The sequence below is a fragment of the Sceloporus undulatus genome, chromosome 1 (genome assembly GCF_019175285.1).
Source record: "Sceloporus undulatus isolate JIND9_A2432 ecotype Alabama chromosome 1, SceUnd_v1.1, whole genome shotgun sequence".
Classification (NCBI taxonomy): domain Eukaryota; kingdom Metazoa; phylum Chordata; class Lepidosauria; order Squamata; family Phrynosomatidae; genus Sceloporus; species Sceloporus undulatus.
The window spans coordinates 90,274,282-90,295,486 of record NC_056522.1 but is presented as its reverse complement, the minus strand read 5'-3'; the positions used below and the strand labels follow the sequence as shown (position 1 = coordinate 90,295,486).

General features: G+C 39.9%; 1 protein-coding gene across 4 annotated transcripts in view; it reads left to right on the top strand.

Moving 5' to 3' along the window:
• ADGRG6 (adhesion G protein-coupled receptor G6) overlaps positions 1–3,690 on the top strand; it is a 133,775-nt gene extending 130,085 nt beyond the window's left edge. For 3 of the 4 annotated variants that reach the window (XM_042444859.1, XM_042444857.1, XM_042444856.1), the window contains one exon: positions 367–3,690. In XM_042444859.1, the coding sequence (XP_042300793.1) occupies positions 367–545 (179 nt within the window). In that variant the 3' untranslated portion in view covers positions 546–3,690. The remainder of the gene's footprint in view (positions 1–366) is intronic. The other variant, XM_042444858.1, reaches the window with a different exon arrangement.
• Positions 3,691–21,205: the final 17,515 nt, after the last annotated feature.

The following is a 21,205-nucleotide window of genomic DNA, read 5'->3' as shown; positions in this document are numbered from 1 at the left end:
GGGAACACTAATGAATAGCCATGACAGAAACATTTCGATTTAGGGAACGTTTTGGTCACAAAAACTTATAACAAAAGAATTCACTTGTCTGACAGTCATAGTAATTTTGAAACTATACATCTAGTGTCAGTTACTTTACAGTATGTCAACATAGAATGAAAATTAAAGCTTGTTTCAAACTGCAGGATGAACCAACATAATGTAACATATAGTATGATACAAAGTTAAATTATTGAGAAGATTCCTTAATAATCAAACAAAAAAAGAAGAGATTTTAATGTATATACATATGACAAAGAGTACTAAATTAGCCACTAAACTCTTCAAAATGCTGACTTCTTTTTTTTTTTTCTTCCTTTTTATTAGACAATGTTTTCCTTGACAAGCCTTCACCAAAATACATCCAAGTGGACACAGAGCAGAGTTCAATTATACCAGTTCACCAAGTTATTGACAAAGTTAAGGGCTACTACAATACTCATTCAGATGACTTCTATAGAAACTTTATAATGTCAGACTCCTTAAGCCACAGCACAAAATTCTGAGTTTCTGGACATCTGGAACAAGAAAGTTCAAGAAGCAGCATGAAGATTCAAAATGATGAAGTAAATACTACCAAAGTCTTCTGCTCCACCTAGCTATTTGAACACTTATTTAGCATGTTCCTTTCAAACCCCCCCCCCCCCCACTAGTACCTATTTTCTTTTGGAAAAATAGAACATCTAATTGTTTTTTATATTTTTACACACACACTTGATGCTGACTTTTTTTCATCAGGACAGTTGTCTAATATCTGCTTTGTCTTGGTGGTATATTGGTTGTATGCTGATCCTATCTGTAGCTTTACTGAGAAGATCTTAAGAACCAGAACTAAAGTATGTAGAGGAGAACTATAAGCATACTATCAAGATTTTTGCTGAAGAAAACTATAAGCATACTATCAACATCTTGCTTTCTCGAAGACTTTTCCTCTGTTATGTCTTCACTTACAAGAATAATGAGCATTCTTCTTTGATGTACAGTGCTTGGGTTTCTACCCAGGAGAGTCATCCTGCCAGCAGCACAGACAGATTGGCAGAATGATCCCTCTCTCCCATGGAGCCCCACCACCACCACCACAAAGTCCCTAGATCTGTTGTGGGACTCTGTATAGAGGATTTAAAGTGATGCAGGGAGAAAAGAGGAAAGGAAGGTCCAGTGCATGAGCACAAGCCTCCTTGCACAATGCTGGACAGAACCCTTGGTGTTTTAAGCATTGTCTTTCCTCAATCAAAGCAAAGAGCCCTGTTGTCACAGATGTTTGTGTATACAAACCAAAACTGTCTTCAGATAAGATTACCTTAATTTTGCTTGCATAGTCTGGGCCATATTTATAACTTTGTGAATAGAAGTATCAAAGACTTAAAATTCTATGTGGATGGAGGAGGGTGAGAAGAGTGTTTCTTTAGCTGTAGAAATACTTAATGAAGAATTAAGTGTTATATAAAAAGTCTGCCTAGTCCTGGACCACAGGAATTGGTCCAAAAGATTACATCACCTTTCCTAATGTCTGTTTCTTAGTGTGCTCTGAAGTATTATTCATAAACTTTCCTTGACTGATTATAACAGATAAAAAGTTCATAATCTACTTCATCAAATAACTTCTTATATGTATGAGAGTGTTAGGTTAGAATGTGAACAGGAGTTTCCCCATGGATTCAGACATGAGCCATTCTGCACACACATCTATCCTTTATAAAGATGTGTTGTGGTTATTGAGTAAGTGGAGAAGTCTAGTGATTTGAGATCACTGTGTCTTCATAAATCTGCCAACAGAACATACTATTAATCTGTACACATTTATGGATTAGGAACACAAGAAACTACTTTATACTGAGTCAGGTCATTTCTTCATCTTGACCAATGTTGTTCCACGTGGTCTCAGGCAGGATTCTTTCCTAGAGACCTGCAGACTTCTATTCCCTGGTAGTCTGTCATGCAGATATTAACTAGGTCTGACTCTGCTTAACTTCCAAAATCAAACTAGGTTAGGAATATTCAGGGCCATATGTTTGCCATTCAAGACATGCAAGTGCACTCAGATGTTATGAGTCCATCAAAACAAAAGAGGTATTTACATTAATGTTCTTATTTTATAAAACATAGCACTTATGCCACCATTTAAATTTCCTCCACATTTTCATATAGCATTCTGAATTACATCCTGTGGTTTCAGTATGCATACGTAGATCCACTAAAGACAATGTGCATAATCTTTACCTAGGAAATGTATTGTAATATTTATTGTATATACATACATCATATTTTCCACTTGGATGAAATCTTTGGTTAAATAGAAATTTCTCAAGTAAAAAAAAAAGGAAGTGAAACACAAAACATTTTTTGTCATGACTCAGTTCCTCTTGTGATAACCCTTCAGGTTTGCTTACTTGTCTGCCTCTCCAGAAGTTTACAAGACACTGTTCGGTTCCACCCACTCAGAATTAAGTCCTTAATTTGAATACAATAGGATTTACTCGGAAGTTGGTTTCTATAGATTGGAGCCTTCAGATTTTAGGCTCCCATTACCAACTGGTCAGTTATAGACTTCGCCTGTATTGCCTGCTCCTATTATCTCTGTGTTGATGTCTGCAATATATTGTTCAAGATTTTTATAATTCATCACAACACTTTTCTTCTGCATCACTCATGTTTAACTGGACTTCTTTATATATGTACTCCAATTAAATTGTCTAGTCCCTTGAAGTACAAACTGTTTAGTGCCTATTCAGAATTGACCTAAACCAAATATGTCATATCAAATGCATTGTGGATCAGACTGAGTCTGAACTATATGATGCCTGATAATGACATTAAATTAAGTCAGAATCTAACTGAATTAACAGTTTCAGCAGGGAGAAGAGCAAAAACTGTATGTAAGCATTGACAAATTTTGTATAGGATTATCTCTCTTTCTTAGTAGTTTTCAGAAAATACATTTAGTGTGACATTTGTTTAGGGGAAATTGCTTAAAGGGAAGGTTAATTCTTTTGAACAATTAGAAATTAATAAAATTAAACAGTTAAATAGAGGTTAAAAAGTAGAATTTTACCAAGTCAATCCCAGCTGCTGTGTGACCATCCAATGAATATATATTGCCTGTATTTTCACTATACTAAGAATATCTTTTGCTTTTACTACCATGTAGTAATGGTATACTATCTATTTCAAATATGCATTTTTCCAGAGCTGTTTTTCACCCTTTCCCAAGGTAAATCTTTGGCTTTCTTGTTGGCATAGTATCACCTCCTTTGTATATAATTATTTATTTTTGAGGTTTAAAATATGTCAACATAGCGTTAGCTGCATATTGGCTATTCTTGTGATTACTTGCATCTAGTTCACAATAAGAAAAGTAGAAAAATCATCTCTCATATATATATATTCTACTTTCTATGTGAAAACTGTATTGTCTGTGATATGGTTCAGCAGCATGAGAGGAAAAGTGATGTAATTTCAAATGCTAACTAATGAGCACTAGTGTGATGGATTTAGAGTCTGACCAAAGCAGAGATACTCAAAGTATTTTAGTTGTTAGTATGCCAAATAATTATTCTTTTTAATGTGAGCAGTTCTTTCTCTGTTGCTCTATTGTGCATGAGCAACAAAATCATCTGGTGGGATGCTGGAGAATAAACCTGCTATTTGTTATGTCTGTATGAACTTACTTTGTCAGAACTATGGGAAGAAAGGTGCTTTACTAAACCTAGGCCCCATTCTCATTGGCACTTTTGCCGGGAAGAAAGGGGAAGAATTGGGTTCCCCCCCCCCCCCCCCCCGAATGCCTCCAGAAGCAAGTGCCCACTATAAATACCTTAATTGGGGTATTTAACCCTGGAACACCATTACAGCTATTTAAACCGGTTTAAAAGGAAGAGTCCTCTGCTGTCAATCAAATTAGTTCTGTTTTCGTAAAAGGTGACATTTCTTGCAGCCATTGGCTAAGTGGATGGGGCTTCCCCCCTCCTTTTTTAAAAAAAACTGGCAGGAAGGGTGCGCAGATAATGTCAAATTAAAAAACCTCCAGTGTGTGTCTTGTGTGTAGCAAAAGCAAAAGCATTCAATTAGTATCAATTTGCCAAATTGAAAGCGAAACATTTGTAACATTGGCAATGTAGCATTCACATTTTCAAGAAATAATTCCAGGAGCAAGAGGAAATGAAAGGGAAATGTAACGTAGGCATTCTAATTGTAGCATCTGCATGTAATAATAATAATAATAATAATAATAATAATAATAATAATGGCTCTTATAAGCTGCTGTTCCAGGGGCAAGAGGAAATGAAAGTAGCACAAGCACACATTCTATGTTACCCAAAAAAATCATGCTCATAGACTGTCAAAAATAAAAAATAAAAAGAGAGACAGGTTCCTTCCTCCTGGCCCCGCAGCCCTATTTCCCTACATCCTCCCTCCGGCTTGGCCCCGCAGCCCGATTTCCCTTGGCAATCCTCCTCCTTCCTTCCAACCCTTCCTGAAGCAAAAACCATGCACACTTTTTATCAAAAATAATTTTAAAAAATAAAAAAAAGGGAAAGCTGCCTGGTGCAAGCTCCGTTCATGCCCTCCCTCTGACCTGCCTTGAATTGACCCTTCCTCCTGCTTCTTCCTTTGCCTCCTCCTGCTCCATTACAGAATCCCCTCCATGGCCCCTTTCTTCCCCCAGCTCCTTCATCCTCCTTCTCCTCTGTCACTTTCTTCAGTTCCCCCCCTCTGCCCTCCCTCTGACTGCCCTTTGCAGCCCCTGTCAATCACCCTGATTCCCCTTTTATGCCTCCTGTCCCTTTGCCTCCTGTTGCCTCCTGTCACCCTGATTCCCCTTTTTGCCTTCTGTCCCTTTGCCTTCTGTTGCCTCCTGTCACCCTGATTCCCCTTTTTTGCCTCCTGTCCCTTTGCCTCCTTTTGCCTCCTGTCACCCTGATTCCCCTTTTTTGCCTCCTATCCCTTTGCCTCCTGTCACCCTGATTCCCCCTTTTGGCTTCATGTCCCTTTGCCTCCTGTCACCCCGATTCCCCTTTTTTTCTGTCTGTCACCCTGATTTCCCTTTTTTTCCATCCTTCCTCCAGCTCCTTCCTCCTCCGCCTCCTCCTTCACCCCGATGAAGGGGAGAGAATGCCCTGCCCACTGCCCTCCCTCTGACCTAAATTCCTCCCCTGAACTTGACCCGATCATGATCGAGGCAAGTTCATATTTTGTGGAACCCTGGTTTTTTCAAAAGAGATGGCTTTTGCCCAAATTCTAAATTACCCACGCTAAGGGGTATTTGCCACGAAACACTTGTGCATGCCTCGAAATGGATTGTGACAGACTTGGGGTGAATATGAACACATGGAAGAATTGATTCCTGATCTGGGGCAAAGTGTAGTCTGAATGGCCCCTTAGACTGTCAAATAATACATTTTGTAAGAGTCAGTTTTCATTGGCAACAGTAGTTCAATGGCATCCATTCATTCAGGAGCACTAGTTACACACAATCCATGTTGGGATTAGGGTAACATACTTCCTCAGCAACAGCTGGACCACATTCTGTTCAACCTATTGTCTGGCCTCACTAAAACCCAGAACCTGACTTTCGAGCTAAATTGGAAGTGCTAGTTGGTCTTTTTAAGGTGGAACTCGGCAGGATTGAGGGAGAACTCCATCTTTCTGGGACCCATTAACAGTACACAATTTTAACACCTTGATTCCAACTTTTCTAAGTAACAACACCCTAGAGTCCTGAGATTTGGAGCTGGGGGAATGGTATTTAAAATTCTCAACCAGACAGTTCCCATATCTCACAGACAAATCCTAGGATTTCACAGGATGGCGCTGTGATAGTTAATGTGGAATAGTTGTGTATGCAGTGTGAAAGGAGCCCTAGTTTCTTCATGGGCTCTCAGTAAGTCTTCTGCAGTTCAGCAAATTTTATTCATTTCTCTCATTTAAACAAAAGTTAAACAAGGAAAGGTGCAGTTCAGAATGGCATAATCTAGATATTGACAAAATGTGTCCATGAAATTCCTCTGAGTGTTAATACTTTTGCACCCTATATGTCTCCAAACTTTGAAACCATTTTAGCTTCGTGACAACTAGTGTAGCTTAAAGGTAAGTAGCTTTGTTTCTGCAGTCATAAGTTGATTGATTTTATAGCATTTAAGCTGTGCACAGTTTAATTATGCTAGATAGCCAAAGGTAAAATGAAATCTATGAAATATAAATAATCTTCTTCAGCCTTCATCACTAGAGGCCTAGTCACACTCAGAAATAACCTGGTGTGGAAGTCGTGTTATTTCCATGATTTACCACGATCAAATAGATCTGTGGCATTGATTTGCCACGATCGTGGCATTTTATCCCTGATTCCATTCACACTGGCAACAGGATAAAATGCCATGATTCTGTCAGGAAGGGGGGAGGAAGAGGAAGAAGGGCAGGAAGATTGGAGGTCGTGGGATGCTCTGATCTTCCTCCTCTTCCTACCCCCCCCCCCCCGACAGGATCATGGCATTTTATACAATCTAGGATTGAATTTTGTGGTCCCATTGGCAGCTCCCACAAAAAAACAACCCAGTTCTTTTGAAAAGAACCACAAGAAAACCCACAAAACCCCAACTCAAGTGAGAACTACCCCATTTTAAACCGGTTTGGAAGCCAGTTTAAAATGCTCTAGCAAGAACTTCAATTTTTCCTTTGCACATTTGAATTTGAAAGATAGGACAGCACAATTCTCCCTTAATCTTTGGTCATCTCTAACTCTCTCCTCATTTGTCCCAGTGAGAAGTACTATAACTTTGTGTTTGTTCTTTCTTTCCAGCTTTGTGCAAATGTGCAAAAATGGTTTCCCCCACCCAAGACAATTCATTCTACCTCAGTGCGGCAAGATCACAGAATTACCACAGAATTGGAAGGGTGCCCATAGGCCATTAATTCAAACACCCTACTCAGTGCAAGAAATTCAGCTAGCATTCCCAGCAAGTACCTGTCTATCCAGAGAAAGCAACCCAATCACCTTTCTAGGTAATTGTTCCATTGTCAAACAGTGCTTACTGGCAAGAAGGTCCTTCTAATGTCCAATAAAAGTCTTCCCTCCCATAACTTAAAACCATTAAATCTAGTGCAGAAGAGAACAAACCTGTACCTTCCTCTCAGTGACATTCCTTTAGATATTTAAAGTGTGCAATCATATCCTTAACTCTTCTCTTCTCCAGGCTGAACATCCCCAATTCCCACAATATTTCCTCATATTTTTTCTCCATTCCTCTTATAATCCTTGTTGTCCCCCTCTGAACCTGTTCCAACTTGTCTATATCCTTCCTAAAATGAGATGTCCAGAACTGAACACAGTACTCCAGATAAGGCCTGATTGGTTCAGAATATAGTGGGACTATCACTTCTTGTCTCATGAGTCATGCAGATGGGCCAGAAAGAGCGATGCATGGCCACACCATTGCCTGGCCTCGGTCCAGATCGCCATTGCAGTCCTCAACCCGGTTCCTGTCAAAGAGCTGCTTTTCACCAGTCCTTTTTGTGCCAGCTCTTCCAGGTTGGGGCAGACTCAGCATGGCTTCCAGCTGTGTTTGGGGTGTGCTTCGTGTAAACGCCACGCCCCAAACGTGGCCTACTTCAGGCCTTGGAAACAATGAGACTGTACAGACTGGTGATAAATGCTGGCATGGAGGCAGAGTGGGGATGTGGTGACTGCACGCCACGTGCCTCAACTCCACCCCCATGCCGATGTGACACCATGCATCCACATGTGCTATGCCAAAGGAATGCTGAGAAGCTGTAGCACAAGTGGCTATGCCACCCTTTCTGAGGTGCAAAAAGATACTGACTGCTTTTTGCAGCTCCTTTTTGTGCCATGGAAAGACCAGATCAGGGCTGTGGTGTGCGGTTGCTATGTTTCCAGTCCAGCTAGGAAAGGGGTGGCATCCCCCCACCCCTTATGGCCTGTCTGTACAGCCCCCAAATTTCTATTAATGCAGGCTAAAATATTATTTGCCACCTTTGCTGCAGCATCACACAGCTGGGTCATGTTCAATTTATGATCAACAAGATAAAACTGGTGAGTGTTGAAAGGACTTCATGAACCAAGACCAACAAAAATTCAAGTGTAGCACAAACTGTGATTCATAGAGAAGGGGTGTGTCTTTGTTGCTTATGGCAGGGACATCAAGTAGTGGTTGAAAGGCCAGGGAATGGTGGGGTCTGGAGGCTCAATAATGGATCTTGCTTGAAAATTCAGCAATAAATTCCAGTTACTTTAGGGAAGGAGGGGTGATTTAATTTTAAAACTTTGTAAGTATTACAAAGTAAGTATATTTCTAAGTAAGTATATTTTCAAGTAATCACTGGACTATTAAGTTACTGTTGGAATAATGGCCATCAGGTGTATCATCCAGTAGCAAATTCTAGAAATAAATCACAGAGGATGTTCATAATCTTAATCATCTTTCTGTGAACTGCCCTTTGTTTGTCCAGTGATGTAGACAGGATATTGAAATATATGGACTCTTGAACTGATCAAATAAATCTATTTTTATTTTATTACATTGTTCTGAGCATATTAATAGTATGGCTACACCCTCTCAGCATTTTCTGCAGCATAGGAAGGAAAACACTTCTCCATCAAAACAACCTTTCGTCTCAACATATGTATTGGGGGGGGGTCCCCTCCAAATCCAAAGTGTCTTCCTTTTTTTCCCCAACATAAAGCTAAACCTTGGCTATCAACCATTCAGGAGGCTAGGTTTAGTGGCATTGGGAAATGTGCTCCTTCTCACCTCTCTCTGTATTCTGTTCAGAATTGTGGTGCAGTGATCTTAGAAGTAGGCTATGTGTGAGCATTCCTGCATTGCAGTAGTTTCCCGCATGTTTCTCATAGAATAAAAATAGGAATCATGTCAAAGTTGACTGTCTAACCCATAACTAGCCAGCAGAGGGCAGGATGGTACTACTGTTTGCAAAACACTGGCCCATTCAAGAAAATGTTTGTTTTCTTCTGTATGCAACTGTAGATGTAGTTGTTAACAGGAAGATTCACAATCAAATTGTAATCTCATTATTTAACAAAGGTACACCTTGACGTAAAGTAATTTTGTATGAAATGCAATTATGTGGGATCTGCTTCTATAAATTTGGATATTGATCCCTGAATGAACATATGCACTAGAATTTTCTGGAGTATGGATATAAGATGAGCTGTGGGATAAGATGAGCTTCAAAACTGAAATGGCAGACATGCATGCTAGCAAATCAAACACCAACTCAGCTGTCAACTCTTGTTCCACTTCATTTACTGCTCCACTCCCCTAGTATAGCCATTCCTTGAATATTTTAAAAAGTGCTGCATGAACATTCTTATCCCACCATTTTATAGTATTTGGGGGGGGGGGTTTGAGGAAAATATTCAAAACTATCCAAGGATAGGGAGGGTGGCTGAATGCAGTTTTCCCATTGCCCACAACTACTTCTACTTCAAAGTATTAGAATTAAATCACCCCTCCATCAGTCAACCTGTATTGAAAGCTGGCCTTTTCATTTTAGACAGCAAGAATGAGTTCAGATTATTCACAGTATTGATATCCTGATTTTGTGGCAAATACTGTGATCCAAACTTGCATATATAAATGAAAGCTATAGTGCAGCAAAAGCTGGAGGAGTACATGACTCCTACTTTGCTCCACTCAGAGTAGATCTATTGAATCAAGTGCTGAACAGTAACAGAACATTTACATAAATTCCATTGCTTTGGTGAGTTAACTCTAGTTGGAACTAGCAATTGGGTTCAGGCTTTGGTCTGTATGGTCTGTCTGTAACATAGAGATCATATGGAAAATATATGTGATCAACCTTCCTTTCTTGTTGTCATTGTGTTTTCTTTTCCTTCTTCATCACAGATCAGAGTTCTAAAAGATCTAAGATGTAATTACTTCAGGGAAATGAAAATTGCTATAAAATCTGGTCCTAAATCCAGCATGAGATTGGTATATATTATAGTGTTGCTGCCACAAAGTAGTTCTAGGGGTCCATTCACACTACAGAATTATTCTTCTTTAACCATGATGGCTACATCCTGTGGAATCCTTGGATTCCAATCCCAGGTTTCCTGCCAATCCCAGGATTCCGTAGGATGGTACTGTGGCAATTAAAGCAGAATAATAACCTTATAATTTTGTACAGTCGGCCCTTCTTATACACGGATTTTTTATACACGGATTTAAGTATACACGGTTTGAAAATGTTCCAAAAAAGTATAAATTTACCTTGATGTTCCATTTTTTTATTAGGGACACCATTTTGCTATGTCATTATACTTAATGGGACTTGAGCATACACGGATTTTGTTATACACGGGAGATCTTGGAACCAAACCCCAGCGTATAACAAGGGTCCACTGTAGCGTGAGTATGCCCCAGATTTCCCAGCCCTTCAGAACAGGTTTCTAGGGGTCCTGGGGGAGGAACGGTTGCTGTAGGAACAAGAAATCCTATTAATTTATGTCAAGGCTGGACTTCACTGCTCTGTCAGTGGTTGTCCTGTGCTGGAGTCCTTGCCTAGCATTATACCCTCCGGACCTTTGAGGATCCAAAGGAAGATTTTAACAGAAGATTGTTACAGAATCATGACATTCTATTTTTTCCCCAGATATTCAGTATTTCTAACTTTAAATTTGAAAAAAATATTCTACTTCTTAAAAATATAAACACTAGTTGGCATTATTGGGCAGTGTGGAAAATTACCTGTACAATTCAGAAGAGATTTCTGCAGATTCAAAATATGTCAACATTTCATATTTGGAAATATAGAGTTTCATAGTAAATATCTGAAAATGTGACCTATTTGTGATGTCACATTGAAGTACTGAATATCTGAAAATATGGTCTGTTTTGATTATTTTTGGCATACAAGAGAAGTCCCTTGATTCTTGGATGCTGCCACTTTTTTTAAACCATGGGCCCAAATTCACTAGGGCAGTTACAAATGCATAACCACCATAGTACGCTGATGACACCCAAATATATTTCTTCATGTCCCAATCAGCAGCTATGACAACAGATGGCATTTCTCTCCTCAATCAGTGTCTTGAAGCGGTAATGGGCTGAATGAGGAAAAACAAACTCAAGCTGAATCCAGACAAAATGGAGGTACTTACAGTAGGGGCCCCCAAACCAGGTATAGGGTTGCAACCTCCAGTCCTAGATGGGGTCACGCTCTCCACAAAGGACTGTGTTCGCAGTCTGGGGGTGCCCCTAGACCCATCGCTTCACATGAGAGATCGGGTGAATGTGACAATCGGGAGCGCCTGCTATCAGCTCCAGCTGATACGCCAGCTGCGCCCTTTCCTGGAAGTAAAGGACCTAGAAACTGTTGTACATTCACTGGTAACTTCACGACTTGATTTCTGTAATGCACTCTACATGGGGCTACCCTTGTGCCTAGTCCTGAAACTTCAACTAGTGCAAAATATGGCAGCCAGGCTGGTCGCCGGAAAAACTAGGAGTGACCGAATAACACCCATCTTAAAATCTCTTCACTGGCTGCCTATTAGTTTCTGGGCACAGTACAAGGTGTTGGTTATAACCTTTAAAGCCCTACATGGCTTGGGTCCAACCTATTTGAGGGATCGCCTGCTTCCATATAATCCACCCCGCACCCTCAGTTCCTCTGGGAGGAATCTATTGCAGCCTTTAAAAACCAGACTAACTGCTACTTCCCAGAGGGCCTTCTCTGCAATTGCTCCCAAACTATGGAACGGTCTGCCAGACGAGATCCGTCAAATTGCCAGCTTAGACAGCTTTAAAAAAGCTATCAAGACGGATCTCTTCCGGCAGGCCTTTCCTGAATAAAAGTGCCCAGCCATGGAATGACTGCCCCTCACATCATGTATCAGCCCACCGCTCTGTACTCGTATTTTTTATTTTATTTTATTTTATTTTATTTTGGTATGTGTGTGTGTGTTTTTAATAGATATTTTAATTGTACATGTTTAATCCTGTTTTAAGGGGGGGGAATTTGGGACATAATTTTGTAAATGTGGATTTTAATATGTTGTGAGCCGCTTTGATTATCTTGTAACAGAAAAGTGGAATATAAATAAAAGTATTATTGTTGTTGTTGTTGTTGTTGTTGCATAGCTACACATAGTGACTCCCAGCCCATCTAGCCCCAATCCTTACTTACCAGACAGCAGTCACTGCAACTGACTGGGGTATATTCCTATGTCAATTGGGAACCACCTGTTTTCTAGGGATCAAACTAGGTATCAAGAGCAACATGTGTTCTTTATTATTAACTCCTCGCCATCATGGTTTTTCCTCAGTAATGTGCTCTACAATTAGACCTGCCTATGCTTCCTCTCCAATAATCAGTCACAAAATAAAAGCATGTAAAATACAAGAGACAAAAGTGAGGAAAATCTGACAAATATATTCTTTCACCACCTAAAGGAGAACCTCTGCAAAAAATATACTAAACTTATCATCTAGTTTGATACACAGGTATTAGGTATCCCCTTCACTTTGCTACCATCTAGTGATTTCACTAGTATTCCTTCTATTTTATCATTTTCATCATAAATTTCATCATTTCATAAATGGATTCAGCAATACTAGGCACAGGACAGAACCTTCTCAAACCTACTGGTTACTTCTTTCCAAGCTGATGAGGTATTAATGAGGATCATATAAACTAGCAACAAGATAAAAATTCATCTGACATTAGGATCAGCTAGTCAAGTGTGCAAGGTGAGCATTTGTGCACCTGTGATCATCTGCAGCAAGTTTCCAGGAAAGAAAGAAACAGTTATAGACAATGAGTATAATTACATTACTGGACTCTGATAAGCACTTGATGCCAGGGATTTGAAGGGTTAAAACACAGCACACAGGGAAATGCTTGATGTGTGTGTGTTTGGCCATGAGCATTCAGCAGAGTGGCAAGGTTGATCAGCACAGCTGAAGCTCACTGGCTCAAGGACACTTCAATGCCCAAGTGCACGTAGCCATGGATGATGAAACCATGTGTCTAGATTGCACAGGAGACACATGACATGGCTACACACCTGAACTCACTGGGTTTGAGAGACCGCGTGGTCTGGAGGCTATATAAGCCCAGGGGTTGCAAGGGTGTGGTGTGGGTTTGATTGGTATGGTTTGGAGTTTTAGAGATCTAGTTTTGTATTATAGCACTGTGAATAAAGAGCACTTTGAGGACTTAGTTTCTCTGGTGGTTTATCAGAAGAAGCTACAGCATCGGTTTGCTGTGTGTCCCTGGAAGTTCCTGCATTGCTGCAGTTCCTGGAAGACATCCAGTTGCTGTCATCCAAATTGGACTTTGGAGCCACGCTTTGGCTTCTGGAAATTGCCAGCTCTGCTACAAGGGTCTGATTTAACCCCAGGACTCGTTTGAGTTGCTGACAGTGGTTGTTGGGCCCCAGCAGTTGCGCTGACACTTGATTACTCTTTGGTTTCAGGGATGTGATGTATTTTTATCTTTATTGTTATATTTTCAAATAATTTTATACTTTTTAAAATTAATGGCATTTTTATATGCTAGCTTGTTTTTATCATATTGATATTGTATTAGTTGTCTTAGGTCCCATGTCGGGAGAAAATTGAGATATAAATTAATTAATTAAGATCATAGCTGGCATCCTGTTCAGTAATTATGAGATCATAAACTACATTTACAATCCCTTAACTGTTGGGGATTAATGTTTGTGGTTGTAAACAACCAGATGTGGACACCCCGACTGAAGGGTTTCTGAAGCACTTCATATCAGAGTGCTGAAAATGACAGCTGCATCATTCTCCTGGTTGCATGGCACATTAAGCCAAGCAGTTGCAGCCATGCCCTGAGGGGTCTCTCCGGCTGGCTGTTCTCAATGCACCCTCTGCCCAAGAGAGTACTGAAAAGATCATTTCCCAATATCGTAATGTACAGTGTCTTAGAAACCATTCAATTAGGGCATTGCCAGGCTGAAAACATGGGGTTTTGTGGGGTGGCATCTCATGATGCAGGATCTTGGCCCACATGTACACAGCCTGATTGCTTAGGCTGAAATTCAACATTGCTGCCCCTCTCTATATAATTTGTTCTAGAACTGTATGAAGCTAACTGGTCAATAGTTAGTTGGATCCAATTCTCTTCACACTTTGAAAATGGTGACAACATTCCCACCACCAATCTGGTAACACTTTGCCTGTACTCCAATAATGTTTTTAAAAGTATATCTGAGATTACACCGGCTGCTTCTTTTACTACTTTAAGGTGAACTTGATTAGGTCTTGAATTCATTTAGAATGAGTACATGTACAACCTTTTCCTCTATGCTAAGCTATGCTGCTGTAATTCCTTGTCTTTGTCATTTGATCAGAAATTTTAAAAAAAGTTTCTGGCACAAAGCAAGCCAGAGGAAAGTAGGGGCTGCGTGTTCTACCATTTCTGTCACCTGCTAACATTTCTGTTTTGTTTTTTTCATATTGCAGATCTCTGCCTATATTGTTCTTCCTTTTGTCATTTTAAGTGAATTCAATAATCAATTTCTTCATTTTTTAACATCCTTCACAAGTTTATGATCCTTGTGAGTTAATGACACTTCCCCTACAACCTTTCCCTATATTTCCCTATATTTCTTTCATAGTTTACACCTCAGAAGAGATGTAATAGTGTGTTCCTCCATAGCAGTGGGTTGGGCTAGATCCATCTATAAGGTTCTATGATTTCATTATTTCTTTTGTTTCATATGCAATACTTTTAAATCTTCCAATTCAAAGCTTTACTGCATCTATTGCTGCTTATCCTCCTCCTCCTCCTCCTCCTTCTCGGTAGAACTGTTTATGACTGTACCTTCTGTGAAGGAGTGTAAATCTTCACCTTCTTCATCCTTGCAGGCAAGAATGAGCTATTCCTGCAGCATTTTCCCTGCCGGACGAGAACACTAAGGTTTCTGCACAGTTCCTGATTCATTGTATTTCAGGGAATATTTATCAGTGCAGAAATACACTCAGCATTTCTTTCTAGGCAGAAACATATTTCTATGCAGAAAGGATACTTTTGGTACACTAGTGCATGTAGATTTTCTAAGTGGGGAAAAATTGCACAGAAATATACAATTCTAATGTTTTCTCTACATAGAAAACCTATTTCTGTAAAGAAAAAACTCAGGTATTTCTGTGGAGACAAATACTTCCTCAAGTGCAAGGAATCCTGCAGTATGCTTGTGGCTACCTGTATTCTTCCCAATATGGTATTCCAACCATCAAGGAACACCATTCTTAGTCAAGAGACCCAAGGTCCCTATTATGTTCACTGGCCAGTCCCTCCCTGTTGGTGAGCATCTGGTCTATTCCTAATTAATTTATGTATTGTATATCCTACCTTTCACCCAACATGAGGCCCAACATAGCTCACAGGTCTAAGGCACCTGGTTGTTTTATCTCTTCTCCCACTTTTGGAAGATAAATTTATTAGCTCGGTCATCTTTAAAACAATTGATCTTTCAACAGAAACTAGAGTAATTGAATTGTCCTATTAACTGCAGTGGCTTCTCTGTTTGAAAGACAGATTTGACTATGTTGTAAAGACACTGGGTGCAAATGGCAATGTGATTAAATGACAGGAGGGGGGATAATTGTAAAATAATAATAAAAGGCACTGGAAATGCAAAGGTGCCTAAAACACTGACCAAAAATTATCTGCAGATCTTGTTCATTTTAAAAGCTCTGATAAATCCCACCAGAGTCCCATCTAGTTCAGCATCCTGTTTTTCACAACAGCATAACACCTGTCTATGGAAGGCCACAAGCAGGGCATGAGGGCAAATGGTATTTTCCAGTAACTACAATTCAATAAGAGCCAGCATGGTGTAGTGGTTTGAGCATATTGGACTACGACTCTGGAGACCATGATTCAATTCCTAGCTTTGCCATGAAAACCCACTGGGTGACAATGGGCAGGTCACACACTCTCAGCCTCAGGGAAAGGCAATAGCAAACTTCCTCTGAACAAATCTTGCCAAGAAAATCTTGTCTTAGGGTTGCCATAAGTTGGAAATGACTTGACAGCACACAACACCACCACAATTCAATACTGTCTTGGATCTTGGGGTAATGTATAGCCATCATAACTAGTTCCCATTGATTGATTTATTTTTAAATTTCAGTGCAAATCTGTGGGAAAATGCTTCAGATTGAAACAGTGTTTGCTCTCGTCTCCCAGACAATTACTAAAATATGTTTAGAAAGCTGACAACTGGACAGCACCTTTATATGCTGAACCTGAAGGCTTCATCTGATCTACTTTCAAACTTAAGCCTGTGGTGCTGCACTCAAGTTATATTGCTTCAACTGTGTCTGACAGAGAGATAGCTAAGGCTGACATCATCCTATAGCATACGGATACAAGCACAGCCAGCAAAACATGACAGCATCTCAATCTGCCAGTTTAAAGAAAAACAGCCTAAATGTAAAGAGCACATTAGTGTGCTAATGAGAGAGCCCTGGCAAAAGAGACGGGAGTGAGAATGTGGCAGGTGCTTCATATGTAGACAACACTCTTTTGGAATCCAGTCATTTCAAAAGAAGTGAAAATATAATTCAAAAATAAGTATGCCATTCACTTTGAAAATAGGTTGCAAAGCAGCAGCGTCTTCCTCTGAGCATACAGGAGAGGCCTAAAAATATTTAGCTCAGAAATGCTGGGATTTTTCCTCTGTGCTCCAGAACTATAGCACAGGCCACAGCTGGGGAAAAAAGGTATTTTGGATGGCTTGCACTAATGTGGGGAAAGGTTTGGCAGACTTTTCTTTTCATGCACATCTGGAGCTGGAAAAGATTTTCCTCTGAAGTATAAAAAATGGTATGAGGTAATTTGTTAGGAGTGTTTGGGTATGGAGAATCCTATTTCTTTCAGTCTTACATTTTTATAATTCTAGTAAATCCAGTTTGTATTCGGTATGCATAAATATATTCCCGGCTGCTATTGGAATTAAATCCCCTCCCAAGCCAAGGATAGTTTAAAGGTTAAAATCCTGTTTTCATTTACCTTAGCAGTTAAGGCCCATTATGTGCAGTTATGTATGGTATGGCTGTCTAAAAGTGAACTTCATTTCGCTTATATGTTTGGAAGATACTAAACTGTTACTGTTACTGTTACTTCAATCTCATTACACTCCTTTGAACAGTAACAAGCTTCAGAGGCAGAGGTTTTAATCTCTTTTGCTGAGAAACTTCTGAATTTTATTCATGAGTTTATGCCCAAGAACTAAGGTTGCCTATAGACAGGGCTTTTATTCTACAATTGTCCTGCCTTGTTTCTGGAATTTTACAGGAGGACCTGGATAATATTGTCTTCCATTTGTAAATTTCCTGTGCTTTTCCACCTTTTATTCTGCCTTTTTCTTATAAAATTCATTAAGGAGAAAAAGAAGGAACAGATACATAATACTTTTGAATTGGTAGCAATAGGAGCCCTTGGTGAAACCCCCTAATTTGGGCATAAGAGGGAATGGAGGGAATCCACCAGAAATCAAGAATGTATGCAAGATATTGCTAGGAGGAAATAAAAATATCAGAACATTGTTTTTCAGATCACCTGCTCCAGATGATGCAAATGAAGTATTAATAACCGTGCATTGCCAGTCCTGGAAACACTTCATCTAGAGCTCTACCTGAAGCAGCCCTCTGAATTCCAAACTAGATATTTGCTTCAAAACAACCTATACAATTTGTTTCTGCTTTTAGCTACAAGCACAATGCATTGGACTTTACCAACACATAAATAACAATGTGAAGTTGAAGGCTTTCATTACCGGCATCCATAGTTTTTTGTGGTTTTTTTGGGCTACGTGGCCATGTTCAAGAAGAGTTTCTTACTGACGTTTCGCCAGCACCTATGGCTGGCATCTTCAGAGAATGCTCTGCCTGGAAAAAGTGGGTGTATATATACTGTGTGAGCCTGGGAATGCAGGAGTGATTTGCATGTGTATTGTTTTGTGCTGATGGCCGGCCTCAGGCTGGGAGGCTAATGCAAAAGAGGATTAATGTCTGCTAATTGGTGGTCATTATCTGCTGGGAAAGCCCCTGATTCTGAATGGTTTCCCATTTGCATTTACAGAGTCCTTATTTTGCTATTCCTCAGGACTGGTAGCCAAATTTTGTTCACTTTAAGGGTTTCTTCTTTCTGGTTGAAATCATCCAGATGTTTGTGGATTTCAATGGCTTGCCTGTGCATCCTGACATGGTAATGGTTGGCATGGTCCAGAATTTCAGTGTTTTCAAACAATATTTTATGCCCAGGATGGTTTGTGGCATGTTCTGCTACTGCGGATTTTTCTGGCTCTTCCAAACGCAATGTGCAAACAAGAAACAAGGAACACGAGAGACACTGCAGACTGGGCCATCCAGAAAAATCAGCAGTAGCAGAACATGCCACAAGACATCCTGGGCATAAAATACTCTTTGAAAACACTGAAATTCTGGACCATGTCAACCACTACCATGTCAGGATGCATAGGGAAGCAATTGAAATCCACAAACATCTAGAAGAAACTCTTCTAGAACATGGCCACATAGCCCAAAAAATTCACAAAAAACATAAATAACACTTACATAAAGCTGATGCTGAAATGTTTCTCACATGACTAGAATAAATGTTCTTTCTATGTGCCTTTATGTTGTTTCCAATTTATGGCAAACCTAAGGCAAAATTTATCATGGGGATTTCTTGGCAATATTTGTTCCAAGCTGGTTTGCCTGAGAGGCTGTGACTGGCCCAAGTTCTTCCAGTGGGTTTCTCTGGCTGAATAGGGACTTGAAGCTTGGTTTCCCAGAGTACAACACTCAAACAACTACACCATGCAGGCTCTTCAAGCTATAGGACTACCTCTGCAAACTGTGGCCCATTACAAACTTGACGCGTACAAAATGGTGGCACCCGTTCTACACGGGTGCTGCCATCTTGATGTTGTGGATGCCTAACATCCGCACGTCACGCAACAGAAGTGACGTCACAAGTGTGCCATTGGCCACTTGCGACACCATTTCCCCGGCGCAAAAAGAAGCTGCATTTTGCAGCTTCTTTTTCATTGTGTCTGGGAATCGCATGGTTTGTCCGCTGCGGTTCCCGGACGCAGCAACTAGCGGTGCCGACAGAGCACCCTTTTTGGGCACTCTGTAAAGCGCCTATGCTTCAGTTTGAAAATTACTTTGGAAGAGCACTAGCGCAGACCCAAGAATAAGCTACAAATAGCCCCAAAGAAGAATGGAATGAGTGGAAGTAGAGGCATCAACACCCAGCAAGCCCCAAGAAGCAGTATCACAAGAAAGGTCACGCTTCTTTAAACCAGTCTGGAAAAGCACTGAAACTGGTAAATTAACATATTAAAGAGTCAGTTATTCTGAGACTTTTCTCCGTAGATCAGCAAAAAGTTTTTGATGTGAGGGTGTATTTAATCATGCAGTTGATCCCCTGCTTGCATTCTGAACTGGTATAGTCCCAGAAAGGCTGTACCACATGTTATTCCTGGATAAGTGGCTTCTTAGATCATTAGAAATAAATTTATTTTGAATTTAATCAACATACATATTTATGCACTAGACCTAGCTGAATCTTGGCTGAATGAAGTTGAGTCCCAGCTGGCCAATTACTTGAATACACAATTCCTGTATAGTACTGAATTAAACTAAACATGTTGTATTGCAATGGCTGATGGAGCAAATATCAATTCATGAATGTACTCATAAAACAGAAATTGCCCCCCCCCACACACACACACACACACTCATTTTATCTGGGAGTACAGATGAGTTCTCAGTTCCAAGAAACTATGTTAGCAACTTTAAAAATAGAATTTGCACGACACAGCAAGGAAATTAAGATGCATAACTACATAGCAACCTTAAAATGAATGCAAGTACACTGAGTATATAAATACTGAGAAGAAGTGTGTGTTATTGTTCCATTATGATGTAAATGACTCCAATACATTGTACCATACTGATATGTAGTACTAGTACAATAGATCATATAAACTCTTCTGGCACAATTATAATAAACTTTTCAGTCTTACAGTCAAAAGAAGATTCCTAATAAGATCCAGCTTTCAAAGAGCAAAAGAGAACATAGCTTGTAGTAGTAGTACTAGTAGTAGTAGTAGTAGAAGTAGTAGAAGAAAGGAAATCACATGTTATCCGTATCTTCCACCAAGAAATCAAAACAGTGGCATGGTACACACCGGTCTTTTGTGTCATACTGGCACTGATTCTAGGGTTAGGGACACGTGGCAACTGCATGGTCCCTAACCCTAGCACGGTGTGGCAGCATAACAATGATGGCACCCTGTGTACACGGGTGCTACCATTGTTATGTAAGTGCTGCATGGCATCTGCACATTGCAGTGCCGGAAAAAGAACCCGTTTTTCCCAGTTTTTCCAGGTTCATTTTCCTCCACAGTGAAGGCGCGCCATTTGGGGGCTGTGCCATCCCTGCAGAGGAAACTAAGCTACTGGCAGGCTGCCATTTCTCAGTGGTCTGTCCTAGGCCAATTATAGCTACAGAGGCGGGTAAGAAATATTATTATTATTATTATTATTATTATTATTATTATTATTATTATTATTGCAGCAAGATTTAATCACTTCTCATGATTCTTTAAAGAATCATGGAACCCCATCCTGTTGTGTCAGCAGTGCTGCCAGTGTAAAATCATGCATTGCTTGTTCTCCTGTTGTGCCACTCTTCTATCCTGAACATACTGTACCCATTGTTGATTAATAAGATAACTCTAGTAATGATGAACAGGCCTCAAAAAAATTAAGACAGAAACAATGAATCCTTACAGGTGTGGTTGAGGTTTACAGGTCTCAGGACAGGCCTAAGATACTCAAAAATGTATGTATCTGGATCTATGGATTTTTGTCGTATCAAATGAAAAAGAAACAAACCCTATATACAGTTGGCCCTTCTTATACACGGATTTTTTATACACGGATTCAAACATACACGGTTTGAAAATGTTCCAAAAAAGTATAAAGTTACCTTGATTTTCCATTTTTTATAAGGGACACCATTTTGCTATGCCATTACATTTAATGGGACTTGAGCATACACGGATTTTGTTATACACGGGGGATCTTGGAACCAAACCCCAGCGTATAACAAGGGTCCACTGTACTCAAAAAAA